Consider the following 19,556-nt stretch of genomic DNA (forward strand, 5'->3'; position numbering starts at 1 on the left):
ACTACAAGGTCTTATGAATTAATATTATACGGCACATAATCCTTTTGCTTTATAATATTCTAACTAGCAAAACAACTTGCAAATTTTTACAGCCATTTCTATTGTACACCATATAAATATCCACAACATATATATGTTTATGTATGCACAGCCTACTTAATTTCTTTTGTATGGTAACAAGTACAGTGAACTACTCTTTGTTTTTTGAGGATCGGTCTTTTCGCTGCCCACCAAGAATACGCGAAATCTGTAGACCTCTGCTAAATGCTTGGTTGAATAGCATACGTGTTTGGAACTCGGAAACAAATGGAAACCAAGCCAAGAATGCAACCGGTGTGAATAAAAGCAACCCCATTATTATTTCATAACCTCGAGCAAGCGTCCTCACCGATCCCCAAAACCCAGCACGTTGTATCAATGGTTTACAGGCTTGTGCAATCTAACAAGACCACACCAGAGCATTTAAATAACCCACAAACAAGTAGAAGTAGTTGGATGAAATGAAGTATGAAAAGGTAACTGACCAGGAGCAGTCCCCACCCGGTGGGCATGAATGCGAGAATGCAGACAACAACATCTTTAAAACTCATATGCGGAAGTGCTATCAGTGTGATAAAAATGGTCAGAAACGTTATAAAAATTAGACCCTTGATCAGTCGAAATAACAGCTGAAAGTTGGCGCTGAGCCTTCTCCTTCCGACAGACATAGCCTGTGTATTCAATCAAAAGTTATCACATCAATATTTTCTGATGTAATCGAGAATAAACATCATTTTAATTTATCACAGTTTTAGCAAGACACTTGATTTACGCAACGCTAATAACATGATCGATGGCAGTCACAATATTTGGAACTCACCTTCATCAATAATAATATTAGAATGATCACAGCCCATGAAACACCGTAAACCTGCAAGTCCCGTAAAAGTTGATACCGAGTATTTTGGTATCCTCCAAATGCAAATAAAAAGAAATATTTTGGATTGCAAAGCACATACCAGAAAACTCTTGGTTTTGATAAAGCTGAGATGATATACAAGGCCAAATTGAAAGATGAAAAAGCGCAATGCCAGAAATATCTCCATAATAATTCCCCGCTTCCCAGAGTATCGAAGATGCTTCTGCTCTTTTTCCCACCAGGATTCCCAACTCTTTTCCGGAGGTACACCAATACCTCCGCGGTTGTTTATCCATTTATTCCAATCTGTCCAGTCATCCACAATCTTTTGCCACTCGAATCCTGATGGATTGAAGAGGAATGGAGCGAATAGCCAGGTACCGACCATGAACCACATCGATACAGTAATCAAGATATATGAAACTACACCTCGATATGACTGCCCCAAAATATGATATACAACAAGCAGAATCAGCAGCTCAATTCCTTTAACAAAATGGCTGCGGGAATACAGCCTGTAGTTATCAGCAAACTTGGCATGGAACACTACGAAACCACGGCCAGTACCTCTATATTGTGCCCCTCCATGAAGCAATGTCCTACCATAATAATGTGTTTTTGTTCCAAGAGAAAACGTAAAAAATACGGGGGCTAATTGTAGTTGCATCAATATGAAATCACTTAATGCCTTGCGAAATCCCCTTTCAAGGCCAATTTCCATCATCATTGGCAATGCCATAAGCAAACCAATTTGTACGATAGATTGAGAAGCCAGTGCTACTTGAAGAGATTTGTTGTCTCTGATAGCTCGCTCTGTATTCAGCCCTTTTTCAAGCCCACTAAGAGCAAGATACAGGCGCCCGTAAAGAAATACATACACTGTGAGAACGGTTAACTGTCAAAGAAGAATCAGATTTTTAATTAGTACTGTTTATGCATTTTAAGAAGAACTAGACTTGATTCGGATTCCACATCCAGTAAAGCAATACATACCAAGGTACTGAAGTAGAAACCAATAGTAGTGAAATAACATGAAAGCATGCGGAAAAAATCAAATCGATGCCCAAGCCTATAAATGTCGCGACTTAATGTTTGTTCACCGTTTCCATTAGCTATCTTTGCCTCAAACATAGAAATCTGATTAAGACCCACATCCCTTCCTTTACCAACTTGAATGTATTCATGATGAGTAACATTTCCTTCCCGCAACGTAGAATTAAAACCTGAACACATATTTATACAGAACATGAAAAAGAAAACATAGAGGAGAAACCTACGTTTCCACAATATGAGTTTTAGAATTACGAGCGAATGCCTGCAAATATGTCCTCGCTTAAATTGACAACTTTTGAAGCTTTGCTAACTCCTCCTCTAGTCAGATGAAACAGTCTATCAAACACATCTGGATGACCATAGTGGAACCGCACTCTATATAGCATAAAACCATTGAATTTAGTGCATCACATATCAATCAAACTGAACAAGAGTAGAGTGTATCCTGTTGTTTTTGCATAGCTCATGCTTGGCTAATGTATCAAAAGTTCAGTTTAATGATTCATTTTAGGTCTAATCATTCGAAAATACCCCATATTTTTTACTTTTTTCGTTTAGATCTCAAATTTTCAAAATCGCCAATTTACCAAATTTTCAGTTTCAATTGTACCCATTTTTCACAACTGGAGTTTTTCACTTTGAAAAACAGTTCCAAATATGTCCTTCATAACCCTTAATGTTTTAAAAAGTTTCCTTCTTTTTTTAAATTTTAATAAGACCTACATCTTCAAAAAACTGACCAGATACATCTTTTAGAGAAACTTAGAACTAAAAACTTACTTCAAAGGACTAGCCAACAATCTCTGCCCAATCGTAACAAAACTCGTCTCTTGATTCGACATAAACCATGCAAGAGACGAAACACTACACAACACAGATCAACAAAACTGAATTACCAATGCCTACAAATTTTAATATATAGCATAACCTTTATTGCAATCTAGTTAAGGTTACCTGCCAGTGAATATATGCTCCCTCAACCCAAGTATCGTTGGAAATCGGACACCATCATGCTTATGAAGAAATTCTTGGAGCACGTTCCGCATTTTGAAGGCTTCTTCCATATAGTTATCCTGTGGCATTTATATCAATCCAATTTATGTAAAGAGTTTAATTTCCCTTACTCTTCAACTCTATTCATCAACTACAATACCTGATTCATATCAATTGTTTGCAAACCCTCTCCCCGTGTAAAAATAATGGCATGATTTTGATTTTCCGGCTTTCCCTCACCTAACATTGCAGGTCCTGGAAGCTTAATCCTATATATTACCTGTACAAGGAAATGCAAGGATCCTATAAGAGTCAAAGAATTTCTCCCGTTTTACAACTTCTGGAGACTCATGCCTTACCTGGTCTAGATTTTGAACTGACTGAGAAGAATCAATCAGCTTGGTTGGAGGTCCTGCTTTGACAAGAGCTGAATAATAAACCTTCTCAACTGTCTTCTTAGATTTATCTTTACTAGTTTCTTCGACCTCGTCAATGTATGCTACGCGAAGGGATGGATAGCTGTATAAGTAAAGCAAGAAAGTAGTTACGTCAGTTTCTTTGTCGATGTAAAAAAGAAAATCAAGAGATATAAAATATGATTACAGTATCCATACATTGTCATAAGTCTCAAAATGTCTTTAGCACGTGGGTCAGCTGATCGCTTATGAATTCCATATCGCTGACATGAGACAACATAAGCGAATTTCATATCAGCGACTGCCTGACATTGTGCCCAGAGTGACCTTTCACTCTTTGACTGTTCTTCACTACTTGATTCAGCAGCTTTGTAGCCCTTCATCAATTCTGATAACACCAAAGACATTCATGAAATTATTTGACCAGCTGGAAGAAATGAAGTAAATTTGTACACTTCAATAAAGCTACTCAAAATTACCTTGTTTTGTTGCCATATCAAGAAATGCCTGAAGTTCTAAGGCTTTCCGGTAATACATCATACCTCGTACTTACAGCAGGGAGGAAAAATAAAATAAGCCTCATTATTGGTTTAATATGAAATAACAATAAGCTTGATGAAGTACAGAACAGATAATTCAATTTTTCTGAAGCAAATCAAAGTATAATACCGGTTTTGGTCAGTGTTTGGCCTCTGTATGATGCCCATAAGCGAAGTTCCTCTTCTAGTTCATCAGATGCTCTGAGTTCTTCCTCACTACTGCATCCAACTCGCTCAAGGAAGTTTGTCCATTCATCTATTACAATTTCACAAACACACGAGAGCTTATAATATTTGAAAAGATAATAATATAACAAGGGTACAATGAACAAAATGTTAAAGAGATGACGCAGGGAGTAAAAAAAACTGAACCTGGAAAGATTTTTTGCAAGTAAAAAAGGATAGAAACACCATCTTCATTTGGCTTCTCCAGGAGGTTAATGGAGTACAAAACCTCTTCATCGTAGTAAGGAGTTAGTACACTACAAACAAAACAATTGTCAAGGATGGATGAAGCCAGCCGTAGCTCATTCGTGCTTCAGGGTCATGAGCGCTTACAAAGATTATATATGGAATGGGAACAACAAAAGGAAGTATTAAGAACATAATCAACCAATTATATCGAAAGGCCGATACTTATAAATACAGTCATTATCTCCTTACTTATACCATTTGAAACAATACTAAATAAGTTAACAGAAAGAAGAAGGAAATTATATTAAATGAAAATCGTTACATATCCGAAACAAGTAGCTAAAACTTCAGTATGAAATACTGGAAACGATTCGTCTGTTTAAAAGTTTTTCGTCTTTCTTCTGTGTTTGTGCATCATTTCAAGGCAGGTTCATATCTCATCTTCTTCGTACCATTTGTTTCAAGTGGTGATAGAAATTATGTGACCATAAATACTACTATGTAATCCATATATAAACAGCCACATCACATCATCTTTACTCTTACATTGACAATTAATGTATTTTCTATAGTAATATTCGATAAAGATGTTAAATCTATTTTTCTTCAACCCGTGTATAATTATGACTAGTAAAATATCTTGAATTAAATTTCTTTGTCATTTACTTCAATGCTATACTACACATGCACACATATTTTTAATAAAATATCTGATTTCACATCACTTTTATTGCACCATCCATTCGCTATAAAAACATTTATGCGATGAAATCGATCACAATGGTAAAAGTGAGAAAACATTCAAATAATATACATAGAAACGGCACGTTGAGGACAACTCTGCTTCCAAATAAAGGCATGCAACTTTTTCCTTGTCTTTTCATATAGCAAAACAATAAGCATGAAAAATTATAGTAATGTGGAGAGAACTTACGTAAATGAAAGCATGTTTCGAACTTTGGGTGCAGTAGGCATGTCCATGAACAATGAATTGGAGAAAAAAGAAATTCTCCTCCTAGCTTGCAAGTTGGACGGAACATCCATAGCCGACTCTTTCACAGTGAGCAATAGATGAAGCCTTCTGATCTACAAAATCAAATTTACAAGAAACGGAATAAATATATATTAAACTAAAATAATTACCAGTAGTTGAGAACAAGAGACTTCAAAGCAATAGGACAATGTAATGCAACAAAGGATAATGAATAAGCCAGATGAAATTCGTGTACTCGGTGATTAAGTAAAATAAATAGCAAATCTATCCAAGGCATTCAAACAGTTGAAAGACAGAAGGCCCCTTGCAAGCTATACATGTTACCTAAATATAGTTTGTCGCATGCCTATAAAATCGATCAGAAAAATAATAAAAAAGAAAGAACTAACTTTTTCTTTCCAAGCTTCGGTCTCTGGTACTGGATACTTTAGCATGCCGAAAAACTGATACTGCCGATTAAGTGTCATTTCCTCATGTTTCCCATAAGATCCACCATGACTTGACTCGAGTAAACTAAAAAATGAAAATACTTGTTGAATATATATATGGTGTAAACAGCTTGACAATTTCGAAGAGCATCAAAATGTGGTATGTCCTAAGAAATTAAATCCTTCACCATTCCCCAACTATTAACCTATATTCTAACTTTTAACACATCACGTTTCAAAACAAACATTATTCGATCTCATCCTCCAAGTGGATCGAACAGTCTTTTGAAATGCTGTATTCTCAAACGCTGTGAAGTCAAACAATAGTTGGAGTTTCACCTAATATCTTAACCTTTTGGATTGACAATGATAAGAGAATTTGAAAACTACTAAAATAACATACCTTGGAAACTCATCGTCCATTATATCTCTCGTCACCACCTCTAGCATGTCGAGCAACAGAATGACTACTTTATCCTTATCCTCTTTCTTATTTTCTAACTGTAAGGCGGCTTTAGTTAGGAAGGGAAATAGTCTTAGCTTTGGTAGATACATGGAAAAGTTATGTAGGAAAAGATACCAGATATTCGATAAGATTCACAAATTGATCGTAGAGAATTGGGAGAGCACTCATATTCAATTCCCCTATGAGGGTGTCCTTTTGTATGTACTCATCAATTCGGAAGAAAATATCATCCATAACTCTAAAGCACAACAAACAATCAAGATATTAGTAAGATATAACATAGCAAAACATAGTTTTTTTCAATTTCGGACAGGCTATTCCATTTGAGTAAAAAAACTTACAATTTTTCCCTTTCTCCTAATACCAGAAATTTAATGATGCTTTTGAATGAAGCATAACATTCACGAACTGCACAATGCATGTAATTGTCTGAAGCCAGCCTCTTTTTAAGTTCACGGTCTCTTCCATTGCTGTCTTTCGCCATATCCAGTGCTATTGGGATCTGTACAGTACATACAGAGGTGAGGATATTATTGAGTGATGTAAAAGAAATATCAGACAATAGGGATCATACAGACCTTGCTAGCTAGCAAAAAGGGAGGCCATTGAATGAGGTCCAAATCATCATCAGTCCAATATGGAACAAGCATCAAGTCCATTTCCCTGACAGATTCATCAATTATAAAGATAAAAATTAACTTAGTCAAAGAGGGCACTTTTAGTCCTGCTATTTTGAAGAACTTTAAAACTTCCACTGCGTGCCATTGTTGTCGGACCTGTTATTTATCAAATCCTCGTCCCTGAAGCTAGTGATTATTTTATTCCACATCTGTGCAAATCTTGCTTCCTCTTTCTCTTTGTCGGATGTAATCTGTACCAAGAAATTCCGTAAGAGTATAATAACATCCCAAATGAAGATCAGAGTTCAATATCTATTGTAGCTTTATAAACGGGAAGTGAAACCTCATTGAATTTCCGGGAAAAAGTGGCTTTCAGTCCTTTTCTCTTGGCCTTCTCGCTATTTTCCACTGGAATCAAGCATGCATTAAAGGCCCCAGGTAATGATTGGAATCGAGACCTCAACATTCCTAATGTTCGTATCTTCATCAAAAGAAATACTTGTTTAAGCATTTTGAGTTCTAATAGCCTACAAGCTAATGCTCATGCTTTTAGAAAAACGTAACATATATCAGAAAAATATCTCATATACCATTTACTGTGAAAAAACAGAACCCAAGTGAGCATAGCACAGAAATGGCACCAATGAATCAAATCCAATAATATAATGAACACAAATACACCAAATTATTAGTTTTGTAACTGCGTCAACATGATGAAGAGCTAGCCACATATGTGACTGCGAGAGACTAGTCACATTGATAATATTTGAGACAAATGAATCTATAGATCACAGTGATGATATTTTAGAGGAATTTATCGACTACCATTCGGAAGAATTTTGTACCATGTATAAGTAACCACTTGTTAGGCATGCAGCACAACGCTGCCAAGAAAATTTGTCCAAAGATGATATGAAGCTTTACTAACCTCACCAAGACGGCGAAATGCACCATATATACCTCCATATATGGTTGAATAAATAGCATACCAAATCTGAGTATCCATAAAATAGACCTATAAAAGAATTTTTTTGTATCAAATAGGTGTTGAGATTGTCGTACTACAAACATAAATAGAAATCTTAGTGGCTATAAGAAAAATAATGGACATACAAGGACAATGGGAGCCCATAATGTAATCACAACACCAATATTGTTCTTGGCTACAAAAGGCAAACGACTACGTTAGACAATGTTTCTATCCTTTTAAGAAAAATCAAATCTTGTAATTACCTTGAGGAAAGAATTCATGCCACTCATAGTTGTGTAGACGAACGTTCTTGATAGCTTTTGTTGGACCCACGAGAGGCTTAATCTGCAATTGAGGAGATTTAGTAAATTTCATGAACTCTAAAGAGGTAAATGCCAAGACAAGTGATCATTGAAACCCTTTTATCATCGTTTTCCTTTCCATTGTTTTCGGATAAATCATTAAACCATGCACAATTCTTTTCAAGAACGTCTTGCTTCATAACTACTTTTTGACCGAAGATTCCTTAGTAGTCCCGTTTACTTAATGTACAGCTACAAAATTCACAACACTTGAAAATTTTAGAGCATGGCTCCAAATGGATCCCAGCATAGCTCTCGGATTTAGATTCAATTCGAAAGAAAATAACTATCGATGAAAACGAACCCAACATTTCCAGAACGAAAACCAAACTTTCAGTAATAATGAATGAAATTAGTTATTTACACATGGGTCATAATAAACACACAGTGATAGAGCTATATCCAAATCCAGTGCAATGGACATCCTCAAATTGTAACTTTTTTCTGTTCAGTCAATGGGCATCATAAGCATCTAAATTGATATTTGGCCAATAAATCGTTCATATATTGCACCGTGTATTAGCTGCAGTGACAACAATTTACAAGACTTACCTCTGCATAATAACTGAATGCCAATTTTGACACAATTAGGAGAACCCAAAACATGGTGTACCTAAAGAATTGATGCAGATTAAAGTTTATGAGAAGGATCGATAAACATCGTATTTAAAGGCCACAACCTCCATAAGCCAAATTTAATAACTTACTTAAAAAGTGCAGTGGAGCTTTCGTGCATTCCTCTTCCAACATAAAGACGAGGCTGCAAGACATCATCGCGAGTGAGGGATACTGCAATTGTGCGGTACAGAACAGAAGTGTGATAAGAAATGATTTTCCATACCTGAGACCACCACATCATGAGCATCACTATTTTGTAGTTTGATCGCTCAAGAAGCCGACGAACAATTGGGAAAAGAAATAACAATGCAGAGAGCATATTTGGTGACAAGTAAATGAGAATGGCCAAAATGAATAGAGAAGGGGAATTTATACTATTTCCAAACCATTTCTTGATAGTTTGTCCAAAACCTGAAGGATTTTTCCAACTAAAAGCATAAGTTACTGGTAGAATTATGACCCATGCTGCAGCTGATAAAACCTTTAAGATATATCTTAGTTTAACATAAAATGGCATGGTCTTCCTAGCCTTCCAGCTTAAAATTATGTCGATCGAAGCTGAAAACAGCAACAACAGTTCAATTAATTCCTGTGAAGAAATAAATCAGAATTATATTATATTGCAATAATATCGTGCCTATGGATATGCATAAGACCATGTTTGTAAAGCACACTAGAAAATACCAAATAAGAGTTGGAAAATGACAGTAAAAACACACGAGAACATAAAACACACGAGAACATAACCAAATAAGTGTCCGGGGAGACAATAAATTACTGCAGTCTAAGAATGTGCCATAAATGCAAGAGGTCATGAACAATGCATTAACAGAGAGATTTCAGGACAAACTATTTGTCTACCTTGAAAAAAGTTTAGTATAGCAGAAGTAATGAAAATGCTTAGAACTTTCTTGAACACATCCCCTTCAAATATGGAACTCAGTTCCCCTGATCCATGCCAAGCAATGATGATCATTGCCTAAATTGCAGAGAACATGTCAGAAGAACTCATTATGTTTACAAATACAGCATATCCAGAAAATAGAAGTAAGAATGAACATATATGGATTTTCTTACCTGTAAACACAAGATGAAAAAGCTCCACATTCTGTCGAAACTTCTGAAAATATGCCAAAATGATCGTATTTCTACAAAATTAACTTTGCCAATCCATCGATCCACAATAACTCGCCTCTTCTCCTGAAATTTGATGAAAGAGAACATTTTTTTTTATGAAAGAGAACATTAATCATAAGGAATGAAAGACTCGAAAACGAGAATTTCCTAGAGATTGTGACATGAACATGAACATGGTAAAACTTAATCTAAATAAAGAAAACGACAAGAACAATGTCCATAATCATGAATGCACCTCATCTTTATCAAGCTGAAACTCTTCTATCGTTGGGCAGAAAAAATCAGCATCGGCACGCATGGGCCAACCTAAGCGAAAACAATCAACCGACCTATTTGACAATATTAAAAAGCACTTTTAATCACAATGTTAACATAAGGTAACTCTGAGCAAGGAAAGAAAAGTGTTGTACCAAAAGTACTCATTTAAATCATCATAGTTTCTCCATTGCGAATGTTTTGACTTTCCTCCTTTACCCCGTCCGGCTTCCTAAATAAAAAAGACAATCTACTCAATTTAACGATACGAAAAAGTTAAAATTAAAGTTAACGTGCATAAACTAAATATTAAGGTGGATAAGAAGCACAAACCTCTGCTATTATATCATATATTGGTTTAACCACTTTCCTTAAGAAAGCCTCATCTTCACCTCCGTATGCTGGTTTTATGTGCTCACCGGTCATTGGACTGACACTCCCAGCCAACATCCCATACAATTCAAATGCCATCTATGAAAAGTATAATCCAGTGAGTTAAAATCAGATTCTGCAAGTCAAATAAGGCAGAATGCTATGTTTAGTTTCCATATTCAACATGAAAATCCATAGTCTGTGCAGCTCTTGCCAATAGTGTACAACTTGATATGTGGTAGATTTTGTAACTTGATGACACCATCAATGCTACAATTTAGTAACTAATCCTCATACTGATGTTATATTTAAATGTTCTCAGGCTAATAACGACGAGTAATAAAAGTAGACCAAAGAAATGAAAATGTTCCGGAGAAAGTCACACAGCTCGTAGCTTCAAAGGATCCACTTCAAATGCATGAGAAACCACACACCATATCGAAAAAGACTTATTAAAATATCCATCTTGCTTAATGATGATATTGTCAATCATATTTTATGAATCAAGTAAACAAGTAATGCTTTGCAGTATGAACAGCTAATGACATTTATGCCGCTGAAAATTGACATCGAATCTAATTACATACATGATGATATATATAGCAAAGGCATTCTGGCATGAATCTCAAATTTGCTGCTTCTCCCCAAATAAGAAGATAAAGACCCATGTAAAGTAATTTTCTTTGCTGCACTTCCTGTTGAATGGTAGGCAACCTGCCAGTTCATTGAATCATAATGTCGTATTAGTCCTACGATGTCTAAAACTGAAGCAAAAAGAAAAGGATGCCGAGCATTACATATGGTTTGAAGATCATAAACTATCCATGCAACAGTAAGATGAATTAATGTCGGAATAATAATCAACTTCACAACAAGTTAAAACTCTCACCAAAGGCTGCTTTTGCGCCCCAAATATTTGCACCATTTTTTGTAATTCTTAAACAGTTTCTTCATAACATCTGTTAGAGCACGGTCGTCCAACTATACAGGAAGTTGACCCCACAAATATTAGTATGAACTTGCAAATTTACAGGCCTAAAAGTAGCAGAGGTAAAGACCTTTGGTTGCTGATCAGTCTTGGGAAATTGTCGGATATGCACATTTGCAAGCAACAGAATCAAATGTTCCCTTTGATTTGCCACATTATCCTTCTGCTTATTGGTATCAGAAATTATTTATGATCAGAAATTATACCAACCATGGTATCATCAAGTAAAGGATCAAAACTTTCACAATTAATTACCTGAAAACCGAACATAGACTGAAGCCAATCTAGAATGTCTTCATTAACCTTTTTCTTGTAGCCTTTTCGCCACGGTAAGCCACGAGTGTTTCTGAGCGCAGAAACTGCAGCTTGAATCTGCACATTACAAAAGTAAAGGTATTTAAGCAGTACATTAAAAGGCAAAAACCAAGAGAAATATAACATACTGGAGAAGGCAATTCAAAATAACCTCAGGATATCTCATAATAGCCTGATTCTGACTGTCGGGATCAAGAGGAAGGATATTGTAAGGTACATATATCTTCGTCTTCTCCTCAACCTTCGTGTGAGCTTCCAGAATCTATAAACAAAATAAGAATGCTGATTCGTTAATCTTGATAGAGGCATGAGGTAAACATTAATTACACAAGCAAGCATTGGTGAATCTAACCTCATCGGGCACAGCTTCTGTTTGGTTGACAGCTTTCAAAACCTCAAATAGGACAGCAGCAGTTTGATATGCTTTTGTAAGTTGGGCACTGAGCTAGGGACATGAACTTGATATCACAACTCACAACCTGGGATGCATGATGTGACCAAAATATGAAATCAAAAAAATCAATTTACCGATCGGCTTTATCAGCTGCATGCTGCAAGGCTTGAATATACTTTTGGTAGTAATCTCGATAAAATTTCTGCATCTCCCTAGCATCACTCATTGACCTCCCTTGCATTGTAAGTTCATTTTCCTGATAAAGAAAAAACAGATTACATGTAGTTCTATGTAGTTCAAACTGCAGCCTTCAGAGCGAAAGGGTAATGTTAGGAGAACCGAGAAAAAATAAAATTCCGAAAGACAATAAGAACTCTTTCGATAACGAAAATGAAGAGCACTCCAGCTGTACCAAAATCATAAATTTGTTATCCTTACAGCATACTATTGCATCAGCTGTTTCTAAAGGACTAAATTAGACATGATTTACTAAAAATGTGATCACAGCATGAAATGAAAGTTACCCTTTCGAGACGCTGTAAGAGAGCAGTTTTGAATTGGCGAACACCACGACCACTAGATGTTGGATCTAATCTGTGAGCTTTCTCAAAGGCATAAAACCGACCTGTAAGATAAAGTCAATACATGATCAAATATGATTGACCTAGCGTATATCACTAACAATATGCAAACAACAAACTCCCACAGAAACTTACAGAGATAAGCAACTCTAAGATTGGAGCTCTCAACTTGATTAGCAACTCGGAGAATCGGAGCAATCTCAACTAGTGAAGAAGGCACCACCTCACTGTCCAACATGGACTCCCCGAGATTACCAGCTGTCTGAGTCCGCATAATCCGCCTCTGCGGCGGGGGATTATCAGAACCCCTTCTATTCGACATTTTTATTACCTGCCATATACCATAAACCATAAGAAACACATAAATCAAAGTTAAACTAAAACGCACAGGCTACAGTAGCAACTGTTTGATTGCAAATATATAATACAAAATGAATCAAACATCCAAGCTCATGCCTATGGATTTTGGCTTTAATGAACAAGAGTAATCAATTAAATTCAATAACAAGCTCAAAATTCTCATGCGCGCTGCGCAGCAATCTGCTAAGGTCGTGGGTTCATTTTCTCCCACAAACGCTCTCCGCTCAGTTATATAAAAACAAAAACTATTAATATCACAAGGATTCAATTCATTCTTATGCATACTTTTTCATAAACATAGAAATAGAAAGAAAAAACTTGGGTAAGAAGCTTATAATTTGCATGATCAACTTACCTAACTGAAGACTTTATTTATCCTTTTATTTCTCAAACTAACTACACCATGTTAAGCAGGGTAATTGATTTTGAAGGTTACTGTACTTTTCAAAAATTACAAAATGGTGACCAAACTTCAAAACGTAACATTTTAGTTACTATACTATTTGGTTATGTTAAGATAGAAGGATTTTTGGTCACCGAAGAAAATTATTTCGAGTCGATTTTTTATTGATTGTGTGTATATATGAAATATAAGATATTATTTGTTATAAATAATCAAAATTTGATTACTACATATGTATAATTGACCGTAAAACACTCAAAAACCTTCCAAATTCACATATTTGAAAGTTTAGTAACCATTTTGTTACGTTTTGAAGTTCGGTCACCATTTTGCAATTCTTGAAAAGTACAGTGACCCCTAGAATCAATTACCCTGTTAAGCAACATAGTAAAGTTTGAGAATTATTGACAAGTAAGCATGAGCATGGAAAACAGAGTAGTTGGTAAATTTGTAGAACAAAGACATTTGTAGAAAGCTGCAGTTGAACCTGGTATGCGCTAGACTTTAACTATGGTTAAACTTCTATTGTCGTCCTTCTATTTTATCATATTTCTCAATTCAATCCTTCCGGTTTAGTTTATATAGTCAAAACTCTTTTGGCTAAAATCCATTGAAATAGCATTTGTGAATATGATGTATTGTGACTTAGCATAGTTATGTTTATTTCATTTAATTATGGAAATTTATATGTAACATTTTTAGTTTGGATTTAAAAAAAATTGGAAAGAATTAGTAAAATTAGGAATATAAAATAAATTAAGTTAGGGATTGAAATATCATATATAGTTAATATTACTAAAAAATTAATAAATTTATATCGCAATTATAATTGGTAAGTTGTGATTTAAATTGAGAATCGAAATCTTTGATTTGTGATTTGTGAATTAAGAGGCCGTTTGGTTCGCCAAAAAAAGGAGAGAATGGGAATGGAAATGAGAATGAGAATGATCTCATTGTTTGTATTTGTTTTGTCAAATTACACTAGGGAATAAGAATGTGATTACTCCGTTAATGGGAATCACCCATTCCCCCCTTATCCCATAGGAATGAACTTTTGGGAATGACAATCAAAATTTAACAAAATATTTTAATGATCAATAATAAATATATAATTATTAAAAAAAATTAAAAAAATATATTTAAAAATAATAAAAATATTTTATTATTTATTTTTTATTTTTTTAAAATATTTTTTTATTTTTAAAAAAAAAATAAAAAAAATTTAAATTTTATATAAAAAATACTTAAAAAAATAAAAAAAATATTTTAAATAAATAATAAATAATATTTTTATTAAACTTTATCCATTCTCATTCCCATTCCTACACTTTGAATTAAACAAAAAATGAAAACAATCATTCGGATTTCCATTCCTTTTTATTCCGATTCCTATTCCGATTCTCATTCCCAACCTTGAACCAAACGGCCGCTAAATTTAAACTTGACTTAAATTACTAAGTGATATCTAGAAGTAGGTTTTGTCGAGAAGTAAACAACAAATGTCAAATGAACATCGAAAGAGAATTTTAGATGTTCACTTTGATGGTTAAATCAATATAGGTGATGAGAAAGAAGTGAGAAAAACATATATGGAGAGTTTTTTTAATAAGATTGTATATATGGATCATGTGACTTATAATATTTTTTTTCATCAATTCTTATACTGATGATGAACTATATTTAGAAGAATATCTCAAATGTGTAATGCAGGGGGCATTAGTTCTTTAAGAGAGTCTTTATGGCCTGACTCTAATTTCTCGGGCACGGAGTTTGGAAATAAGGATTGAAACTTCTTTGCTCGTTCGGATAGTATTCTATTCGGTCCCGAGCTAGCCATTACTCGGGTTTTGATCTTATCTTGTCCCGAGCTAACTCTAACTCAAGTCTTAATATATTTTATCACGGGCGAGTCCTTACTCAGTCTTCTATAATTCTTGTTCGCGTTTAGAAATTTTTCTGTTACATTGACTCTGTTTGATTTGTTAGGATTAGTAGGCTTTCATTGAATTACAATTGTTCCTGATGTAATACTGTAATTATATTAGTCCTCTTTCAAAATACTTTTGATATTTATGTTCTAGTTTGGAGTTCTTCCATATATCTCGATGCAGACACCTCTTTTTTGGGCAGCGGAAAAAGTGATAAGGAATTTTCAACATTCAATGATAGTGACGATCCATTGACCAATTTGATTAAATTTAAAGGACTAGATCGACATATAATGACATATTTAAAGGACTGAATTATAATTGCGCAAATAAACCATAAAAGTCCAATGAAATTGCAGATATAAGTCTGAGATATCAAATTAATCCCAAAGCCTTAATATAGGTCAATTTGATGAATTGCACGGTTTGCAGGGAACTGAGTGCAAAATTTAAAACTACAAAATTTAGAACTTCATAGCCCTTAAATATATTTTTGACTCATTTAGGGAAAAACAAGACCCCCACCACGTCCACAGCCTCTTACTGCTGGCTTGACTAGTTCATTCTAATCCTTGTGAATGGAAGCTCTTATTTTAAGCTTCACCAACTCGTTCAACAGCTGCACGAGCTCGACTACATATTGGCTTAGACATTCTAATAAACAAATGAAAACATTCAATATCGGCACCACTAACAAATGAACATCATAATCACAATAGCAACCAAACTCAACAGTACTCACATCATAAATAACACATACTAACTCATATCATAGCGACTAAGGTTGTAGGAAGCAATAAAAATTTAGCAAAGACATAACTTGAGTCATTATTTTTTGCAGTAATCCCTATGTAATAACAATAACAATAAAACATGTAATGATTATATGTAATTATAGACATCTCTTTTATGGACAAGCAGAAAAGCGATACGACAGTGGAGTGTCTGATGATAATTTCCAGAGACACTTACCTGAGTGATGAGTTAGAGGTCCGCTTAATAAAATTCAAGAGATTAGATCAATGTGCAATGACAGATTTGAAAGACTGATTTATATTTGCCGCAAATAATTCATAAAAATCTAAAAGGAATGCAAATAGAAGTATAAGAATTGGAATACAATGTCTTAAAAGTTTTTATGTCAATTTATAGATTGAATTAAACCGTACGCATAAATCATAACCTTATCGATTTTGAAAGTCATTTTAGACACTTTTAGTGACCGAAAGGGGCAATTTTACCCACTTTTTCATGGCACACCCTATAAATTTTTAAAATTACTTATAATTATTATATTAAAACACCAAAATAACCCCTAACTAAACCGAGAAAACCTTAACACAAGCCCTAACACTATAAATAACACATTAACAATTAAGTCGGGGTGGTATTTTTTTTAATTAAAAAATATACATATTTTTGCTTGCAAGCGCGCAAATCTCAGCCATCAAATAGCCACCAAACACCATAATTAAATCAATTGATACACTTCGATCTATCAAAAAATCAATTTGCATGAAGAACTGTGCTGGGTTCTTCAATCAGATCGCCGACAAACGAGTTAAGGACTCATAACGGTATTTTGAGGACCCCAAACCAGTCTCTCATACATCATAAGTATTATTAAATTTTTTTATGCTTCCAATTCATTATATTTGCATGTTTTAGTGTTTTTGTGTTCATATGCTCACATGTTACAATTTCAAAGAATTTTTCGATCCGATTTTTCTCGTTTATATCGTTTATTGATTTTAGATCACTTTCTAAATGCTTACTTTTGGGTTTTGTTGGTGTTTTTGTGTCATAATATAACATCACTTAGAATGCATTATACATTGAATTAGCATTTGGTAGTCATGGAAGATTATAATGGGTTTTGGGGCCTAAAGTATATTGTTTTTGACCCATTACAACCTAAAAAGAGATCATACAACTAATTGCATGTCTGTGAGCTCAAACGGGGCCTAGTTTCATGTTCGAATGAATCCGGAAACACAAAAACAAAATTACAATCGCGTTTAGAAGATATGGAAGCAGTTGGAACGAAGAAGGGAGACACCATGGTGGCACCACTGGGAGTGGCTGTGGCTCCACCATGACGTGGTGGTGGCGCCTCCATACTCAAGCTAAGGAACTTTATCGTTTTTGGCTCGGGTTTCATGCAATAACACCCAAAAACGAATCAAAGCGCATCAAAAACACACTGGAATATACTAGAATCGAAATACAATGTTCAAATTCAATTAATGTAATAACCTAAATTTTTGAGGTGTTACGTGTAGTGCCACGAGGCATAACCTTAAAGATTAAGAACGAGAATATCGGATTAGGGTTGGATAATAAGGACTTAGATCGAAGTGGGTCTATTGGAATTATCGTAGAATAATAATTTAAATGGAAAATTATTATGTGATAAATTGGATTTAATCGAGACAAAGAAAAGGGAGGAATAAAACAAAATAAGTTGGAAAGCCAGAGCTAATAATATTCACGCCAAGGTTCGTGAAATATTATTAATAAATGATCGTCAAAGTTTCGTAAGTATGCGAAATCGTTTTAGAAGAAAGTTTGACGATTAGTTAAGGATAAGGGTTAAAGTTGCACATTAGCCACTTTAAGGACTAAAGTGGACTTTTAACCACAAATTTTCGGAGAAAGTTGTATTTTACTCTATTTTCTCAAGATAAGAAAATAATATCGATAAAGTGGTTATCGATGGTCATTAAAATGAAGTATCGGACGAAAAAGTGAGAAAAGGTGCAAGTTAGCTCAAAATGGAAATTTGAGCAATTTTGGCCAAAATTGCCAAAATAAATTATCGGAATATAAAATATGAGATAGGGAAATAATATTATTTATTTGGATATAAATAATACAAAGTTTATCGAGTTGGAATGATTAAGCGATTGACGAATTAAATTGGACGAAAGAAAAGTTACGAATTAAACAATGAGGAGGTGGCAATTTTAAGGGCTAAAGTTGATATTAGCCAATTACTTCCTAAGGAAGATCTTGACTTCCAACACTTATCAATTTCTCAAGCTTATTCATATCATCATTCATTAAAAGAAAAAAAAAGAAAAAAAAGACAGAGAGAAAGATGGAGAAGAGAGAAAGATGAAGGTTTGGAGCGGTTTTGGTAGAATCGAGCTACGGAGCTCGTTTCTCGATCAAATTCGATGATTTTTGTGGCTATGGATTCGGGATTCAATCATCTACTCAGGGTAAACATCAATTCACGTTTTTATTGGTTAAATTTTGCACGAAATTGATAAGTATAGGGCTGTTTATTTCGGCAAAAAGTGAGAATTTGTGATTGATGTGTTTTGATGATTTTGGATGATGATAAGCTATGAATTGTATGTTTTCATGGTTAAGTGGTGATTAATTAAGACTGAGATATTAGAGAAAGGTCATGGCCGAAAATTTTGAATTTGAAAGATTAAAATTGGATGAGAAATGGATGAGTAATTGAGGATGATTGTCGGTAATTAAGTGATAAATGGTGTGTTTAATGATCCTTAAGGATTATAGTTTTAGATTAAGTGTTTAATGGTTAAATTATAGATGAACTAAGGCTGTTATGTTGTGAATATTGTGGCTGGAAATTTTGAAATGTTGAATGATGAACAATTGATAACAAATGGCTTAGGTTCTATGGTTTAAGAGTGAATGTTGATTCAATGATGAAATTGGATTGTGAGTTTCATGAATAGATTGTGGCTGATTTAAAGTTGAAATAATTGATGGAAATATTATGAATGCTGATTAGGGTTCCTGGAGATAAGAGTGTTTAAAATGGGCCATAATTAAATTACGAGATAAGTGTCCGCAAACAAGTAGGACGTTTGCAGAAAATGTCTTGCAAAACAGCGATATTGCAAAGGCAATATCTCGGGCTGTATAGGTCCAAATCAAGTTCCGTTTGTTGATACGGAAACTTTAGGATCTTAACTATAATTGTCTAAGTTTGAGTTTTTGTTGAATCGGACTCTAGGATGTTCATTTCGGACAGAACATTTTGTTGTGCAGTCTGCCCTGCACTTGTAAAC

General features: G+C 34.5%; 1 protein-coding gene across 3 annotated transcripts; it reads right to left on the reverse strand.

The window, feature by feature from the left end:
- On the reverse strand, positions 1–14,031 carry LOC126667397 (callose synthase 1-like). 3 transcript variants are annotated; one of them, XM_050360359.2, is made up of 44 exons: positions 13,950–14,031; positions 13,529–13,577; positions 12,949–13,144; positions 12,757–12,857; positions 12,367–12,488; positions 12,191–12,278; positions 11,990–12,100; positions 11,779–11,895; positions 11,594–11,686; positions 11,425–11,516; positions 11,123–11,249; positions 10,497–10,634; positions 10,319–10,395; positions 10,144–10,237; positions 9,849–9,971; positions 9,633–9,750; positions 8,995–9,329; positions 8,861–8,913; positions 8,706–8,766; positions 8,055–8,136; positions 7,935–7,984; positions 7,750–7,836; positions 7,165–7,302; positions 6,978–7,072; positions 6,780–6,864; positions 6,543–6,703; positions 6,316–6,439; positions 6,139–6,236; positions 5,697–5,820; positions 5,248–5,399; positions 4,272–4,381; positions 4,030–4,155; positions 3,840–3,908; positions 3,559–3,748; positions 3,304–3,463; positions 3,105–3,224; positions 2,906–3,024; positions 2,732–2,815; positions 2,214–2,326; positions 1,892–2,121; positions 999–1,793; positions 860–910; positions 525–710; positions 1–439 (listed from the first exon to the last, which is right to left on the reverse strand). In XM_050360359.2, exons 3-44 carry the CDS (start codon positions 13,133–13,135, stop codon positions 191–193), a joined length of 5,835 nt encoding a protein of 1,944 aa, XP_050216316.1. In that variant the 5' UTR covers positions 13,136–13,144; positions 13,529–13,577; positions 13,950–14,031; the 3' UTR covers positions 1–190. The 3 variants fall into 3 exon arrangements, with proteins under 3 accessions (XP_050216316.1, XP_055960485.1, XP_055960486.1); XM_056104510.1 differs by lacking the exons at positions 13,529–13,577; positions 13,950–14,031 and adding an exon at positions 13,270–13,408; XM_056104511.1 differs by lacking the exons at positions 11,425–11,516; positions 11,594–11,686; positions 11,779–11,895; ... (5 more) ...; positions 13,529–13,577; positions 13,950–14,031 and having other exon boundaries at positions 10,497–10,671; positions 11,123–11,201.
- Positions 14,032–19,556: the final 5,525 nt, after the last annotated feature.

The sequence above is a fragment of the Mercurialis annua genome, linkage group LG2, assembly GCF_937616625.2.
Source record: "Mercurialis annua linkage group LG2, ddMerAnnu1.2, whole genome shotgun sequence".
Classification (NCBI taxonomy): domain Eukaryota; kingdom Viridiplantae; phylum Streptophyta; class Magnoliopsida; order Malpighiales; family Euphorbiaceae; genus Mercurialis; species Mercurialis annua.